This window comes from Marmota monax, unplaced genomic scaffold, assembly GCF_021218885.2.
Source record: "Marmota monax isolate L192 unplaced genomic scaffold, Marmota_monax_Labrador192_F-V1.1 WCK01_AAM20220418_F8-fsc00441, whole genome shotgun sequence".
NCBI lineage: Eukaryota > Metazoa > Chordata > Mammalia > Rodentia > Sciuridae > Marmota > Marmota monax.
The window spans coordinates 184,536-190,535 of NW_026694644.1; the positions used below are offsets into that span (position 1 = coordinate 184,536).

The 6,000-nt window shown below is 30.9% G+C and overlaps 1 protein-coding gene across 1 annotated transcript; it reads left to right on the forward strand.

Moving 5' to 3' along the window:
* The first annotated feature begins 1,673 nt into the window (after positions 1–1,673).
* LOC124078341 (olfactory receptor 4P4-like) lies at positions 1,674–2,585 on the forward strand. Its single transcript, XM_046423093.1, has one exon. It carries the CDS (start codon positions 1,674–1,676, stop codon positions 2,583–2,585), a length of 912 nt encoding a protein of 303 aa, XP_046279049.1.
* Positions 2,586–6,000: the final 3,415 nt, after the last annotated feature.

A 6,000-nucleotide genomic window follows, 5' to 3' on the forward strand; every position in this document is an offset into this window, starting at 1 on the left:
ATCTTTCTTCTTGATGAAATTAGAATTGAATATTAAATTTAAGTATTTTTTCACAATTTGTTCATTTTTGGTGCCGTACTGATGAGCTAGTCATCATCAAAAATATTCCTAAAGACAGGTTTGAACTTGTAACTCACTAGCTAATGATGGCTTCTAAATAACTTTGCTACAAAAGCATCCTTTGTTTCTAAATAGTTACTTGAAGGACTCAGATACAGTGGCCACATCAGATGCAATTAAGGTAGTTAATGTGCTGTAGAGTTTGCATTCCCATTGAGTGTGAATTAATTCTGCATCCTGGAATAAAATACCTCCTGAAAGTACATTCTCTCATAAATAAATTCTCAACATCATACAAAACATTCACAATTGTGAATCTTTAACCACCATACTGAAAAGTGAATTACCAAAAGCATTTAATGTAACAAATAAAAAACAAAAATGTCACTGAATGTTTATAGTAGTCTGAGAGTTAGATCCTGAGTCATCTTTTACTAAACTTTCTTTTCTACTTGAATATGAAACTGATGAAATTCCTGGAATAGTCATAAAATATGAACAATCCACGTATGCTTGGGTCATTCTGTTTTATATTTCTTTACTTTTTTGCCCCAGTGAATTCCAATTGTATTTCAATTAAAAAAAATGTGATCTAAAAATGTAAGTAGAACAATGCAAGAATTTTCTTATTATTTTTCACAATTTCAGCCAAACTACATTCTATATTTCAGTGTACAGTTTTCAATTATTCTTTTTTAATATATCAGACAGTATATTAGTTTTAAATGCCTAAATTTTAGTGTTTTTTCCAAGACAGGAAATATCACCCTTTACACATATTAAACAATTCAATCTGATTTATTTTAAATAAATCTGCATTTCTGTGCATAAATTCACAGAAAATTGAGGAATTCATTCCAAATCATTGGACAGAAACAGTCAAACCAGTAGATAAGATACATATATTCAAAAGTGTAGGGACACTCTAGATCTGAGTCACATCCTCAAGCCATTATTATTATTATTATTATTATTATTATTATTATTATTATTAAATTATTATTATTTTATTTTTATTTAATGTAAGACTATCTCACTAAATTATAGAGGTTGGCATTGAACTTATGATTCTCTTTCCTCTGCATGTGAGCTGTTGGGGTCACAGATGTGTGCCACCATACCTGGCACATTTCAAATATCCTTTTTTTTTTCCTGGTACCATTGATTCACTCAACCACTGAGACACATCCTCAGCTATTTATTTTTTTGTGTTTTATTTTGAGACCAGTTCTCATTAAGTTGCATGTGACCTTGCTATATTACTAAGACTGGCTTTGAACTTGCAATCCTCCTGCCTCAGCCACTCAATTCTCTGGGATTACAGGTCTGCACCATCATGCCTGGCAAAATATCCAGGCATTTTTGGCAACATTGAAAATTTTATTATTCTCATTACAAGACTTTTTCAAATCAACTTCCAAATAAGTGACATAATTTTAAAAGTTTAATTCTATATATTGGGAATAATTAATAGTATTTTTCAATGTGTAACAATCTATTTTTTGTAAATTTTATATTACTTTTATTATGCCATCCATCTTATAATATTTTTTATTTATTTTATTTTCAGATATTTAACTCATGTGCTTATGATTTATACCAAACTGAAATATATGGAGAACCAGAGAAATATTTCTGAATTCATTCTGTTGGGACTTTCTTTTGATCAAAACATACAAATATTTTGCTTTGCCCTCTTCTTAACCTGTTATGCTGCCCTTTTGGTGGGAAACCTGCTGATTCTTATCTCCATTAGATGCAGCCCTCTTTATCACCAACCAATGTACTATTTCCTTAGCCAGCTGTCTTTTATGGATGTCTGCTTTACCTCCTGTGTGACTCCTAAATTCATTAGTGACCTACTAGTGAAGAAGAAAACCATCTCCTATGGCAACTGCATGTTACAGGTCTTTGCCATGCACTTCTTTGGAATGGTTGAAGTCCTAATCCTTACAGTCATGGCCTTTGATCGTTACGTAGCCATCTGCAAACCTCTCCACTACATGATTATCATGAACAGAAAAAAGTGCCATTTCTTAGTTTTAGCTGTTTGGGTTGGTGGGGCCGCCCACTCCTTTCCCCAATTTTCTATTGCAATCCTATTGCCCTTCTGTGGTCCTAATGAAATTGATCACTACTTTTGTGATATTTTTCCTTTGCTAAAAGTTGCCTGTACTGACACCTACATCATTGGTGTCCTTGTGCTTGCCAATTCAGGACTTGTCACGTTAGTGGTATTTATGGTTTTATTTGTTTCTTATGTAGTGATACTATTCACATTAAGACATCATTCAACTGAGGGAAGACATAAAGCCCTCTCGACATGTGGGTCCCATATCACTGTGATAGTTATATTTTTTGGACCTGCAATCTTTTCTTACCTTAGACCTCCAACCATTTTTGCTGAAGATAAAGTGCTTGCACTATTTTACACTATCATCGCCCCTATGTTCAATCCCTTAATCTATACTTTGAGAAATACTGAGATGAAATATGCCATGAGAAAAGTCTGGTGTCCATCATGATAGCTAAATAAAAAACTAAAATAAAAGGAGGGATTATGTGAAATCAGAGCTAGATGTGAAGTTAGAGAATTAAAATCTATCTCTCAGATTAATTATGACATCATTATAACTTTATTAATTAGAAAACAAGTATTCAGAAATTTTGAAGCGATTTATATTTAAAATACTAATTCTATTGTACAAAATTGTGTTGGAATTTAGTCAATTTTATGTAATACTGAGATGGCGTAAGTAAGATTGAAAGTATAAAATGAATCTGGTCCATAGCAATTGAGATACCACCATACTGAAAAGTGAATTATCAAAAGCAAAAAAAGAAAATTTTAATATTTTTAACTTAAAATTCAGATTTTATTACCAGATCTCATAGTAAATATGTTTTATGCAGTGGTACAGCTAATATCTGCAAGTTAAACATAAAATTTCAATTAATGACAAGGTGTTCTCCCAGTGTCCACAAGCACCATTTTAATGAAGCGAGAAGCTAGAAGTTATTATAACAGAATCTGGTTTAAAGAAGTTCTTAAATGTCAAATTCCCTGAGTCACCAATGGTGAAAACAAAACAAAACTGTGAAATAGTGATAAATCAATTAGAAAATTCAGACCATTCATTACTAGTGGTACTATTTATTACTCATTGGTCAGATATAAATTTTTTAAAACAGCAAAGGAACTGAATCATAAAATTGAAAAAAAAAAATCAGTTAGAAATGATTAGTTATTGAGTTGGGAACCAAAGATGTTTATTACTTATATGCAAAACATGTGAACTAAAACCAATTTGGAGGTGAAGCAAACATGCAAATAATATTGGTTTGTTTTTAAATCAATATTCAAAACCATGGTGAAAAATCATGACAATATGTGGCAATGACCAATCATTTCTGTCATGAAAAGAAGACTTCTGAGATTGTTCCTAGAGAAGGCAGAAGAAGAACTTTTGGTAAAAGGTGTCTACCTACATTTCTAATAGGTAGCAAAAATAAGTGACCTCTAAGAAAACTAAGTAATTGTCATAAGAAAGAAGAGATTGGGAATTGTATGAGTTGGATGATAATTCAGCTACAGGAGTTTTAGAGTATAGATGAAAAATGAAAATTACAATCTATTTTAGAGTTTCTCTACACAGAAGAACAAAGGAGGAATATATAAAAAGGGAGATGTAATTAAATAAAGTTCTTAGAGCAGAGAAGAATTGGGAAAATTATTATTTGGCAACTTACTATAAGACAGAAAAAAATACCAAATTTAAATTTGTCTTCTATAAAAACATTGCAGGCATTTGGCAAAGTCTAAATATGTGAAGGGAATATTTTGAAAATGAAATTTTGTATTTTATTATTAGGGAAAAAATAAAATCTAATTTAAATATGTTTTCAACTAAACCCCTCATATGACTTTGTTTTTAAAAAAATCTAAAAAATTAAAGTCTTTTTAAAAACTAATACAAGAAATGAAACAAAGAAATATATACAAAGTGGGGACATCTGGGGTCAGAAGGACCCATACTTTCCTATCTTTATCCCCAAGGGCACCCAGACTAACACTGGCAAAGAAGGGTAGTTTTTCAGAGTATAAAACTAAGCATTTAAGCTTTACCCCTTATTCACTGTCTTAGTATGACAAGATTAATTAACCTTTGGTGTTTTTAGATTTTCTATCTTTAACTCAAACTTTGAATATAATAATATTGATAGCATATAAAATTGAAAGGTTAAAATAAGAATGTTCATAAAAGACACCTGCATTGTTCTTAAGATACATGGAATCATTAATCATAGAGAAAATTAAACTTTTAAACCAAAGTAACACAACAGTTTCTATAGCTAATTCTGGGATGGTCTGCATGTATGCAGAGAAGGAGATGCTCAAAGGCAAATCAACCTCTGGAATTCACAGCAACCCATTCTTTTGATCTCACAGGAAGAATTTCAAGGGAGTCTCTCAAGTAATAGGGAAGAGTTTATTGGAGAGACAGAGATAAGGACACACAGTACACACTACAGAAACACAGTCTGTAATCTCTGTTCCTAGTCTAGTACCACTGGGTCAGTTCTACCCTTTATCCCAATAATCTACTACTTATGTTTTTTTTTTTTCCTTATCTATAATTGATTTAAAAGTGTAATATAATGGTTGCTTTTAGTCTATGGAATATCATGATGCAGAGACAAAGAAGAAAGACCTGTCAATCATCAATTATCAGGTTCTTCAACTAAGTGGGAAGTAGACACATTATCTGATTGTTAAATCATTTAATTTAAAAGTATATTGTATAGGAAGGGCAGCAGAATACAACAGACACTAGTATGGCTGTATGTATAAATGTGGCTATATAGCCAATGTGATCCTGCATTCTGTACATGTGGAAAAATGAGAATTCATACCCCATTTGAATCAAATGTATGATATACCAAGATCATTGTAATATTTTGAGCAACTAATAAAAAAATAAAAGTGTATTGTAAGTTCTATGTAATCTACAAAAAAGTCTCAACAAGAAGAATTATAAAATACAGTTAATAGTTAACAGAAAAAGAATATCAGACAAAGCAGATTAAAATGAATCAAGTAGCAAGAACAAATATATCAAATAAAAATTAGCAAGATAGCATATTTTATCATAAATATATGACTAATTATTCTAAGTTGCCGTGGTCTAAATACATCAGTTACAAGTTGGAAACATGAAAATTCATGATTAAAAGTAATGAAATATTATACCATAATTACAGTAAAGAGAAAGAAGCTAAAGAAGTATTAATTTATGAAAAAGCAGTCTTCACACATGAAAATTATCAAGGTAAATTAGAAAAATTATAAAATATTACAATAATCAATCAACTTCTGCATATTAATCATATGATGAGTCACTTTCTTACTCTGCTATTTTTAATAATATCTATAAATTATTTAGGTTTTATGTGAAAAATATCATGTCCTCCTCAAATACTGTCATTTATATTTTTTACATATGAGGTTTTTATTGACCTTTTGTTCTGGTTGAGGGCTGCATTATGTTGGAAAAAACTGGTGATAGGAATGGAAATGTTGTCTTCATTTTTATTTTAAAGAGGAATTTGTTTAACTTATTCCCTTCAGGATAGTATTTTATGTAGATTTATTAGTAAATAGAATGGAAGTCTCCTTTTTCTGTGGTTTCTGTTGCTCGTAGTCAATTGTACTTAAGAAATATTGGAAGGAAAATTCCAGAAATAAATGATTCATAATATAAATTGCACACTGTAATGAATAGCATGATGACTTTCACATCCTCCCTCTCTGTCTCATCCCTGGCAGAATCACACCATCCTCCAGGAATCCATACTGTTTTTGTGCTCTGCCTATAAGTGGATGTCCTGGTTGTCATATCAACTGACCTAGTGTCACAGTGCTTGTGTTCAAAGTAATAC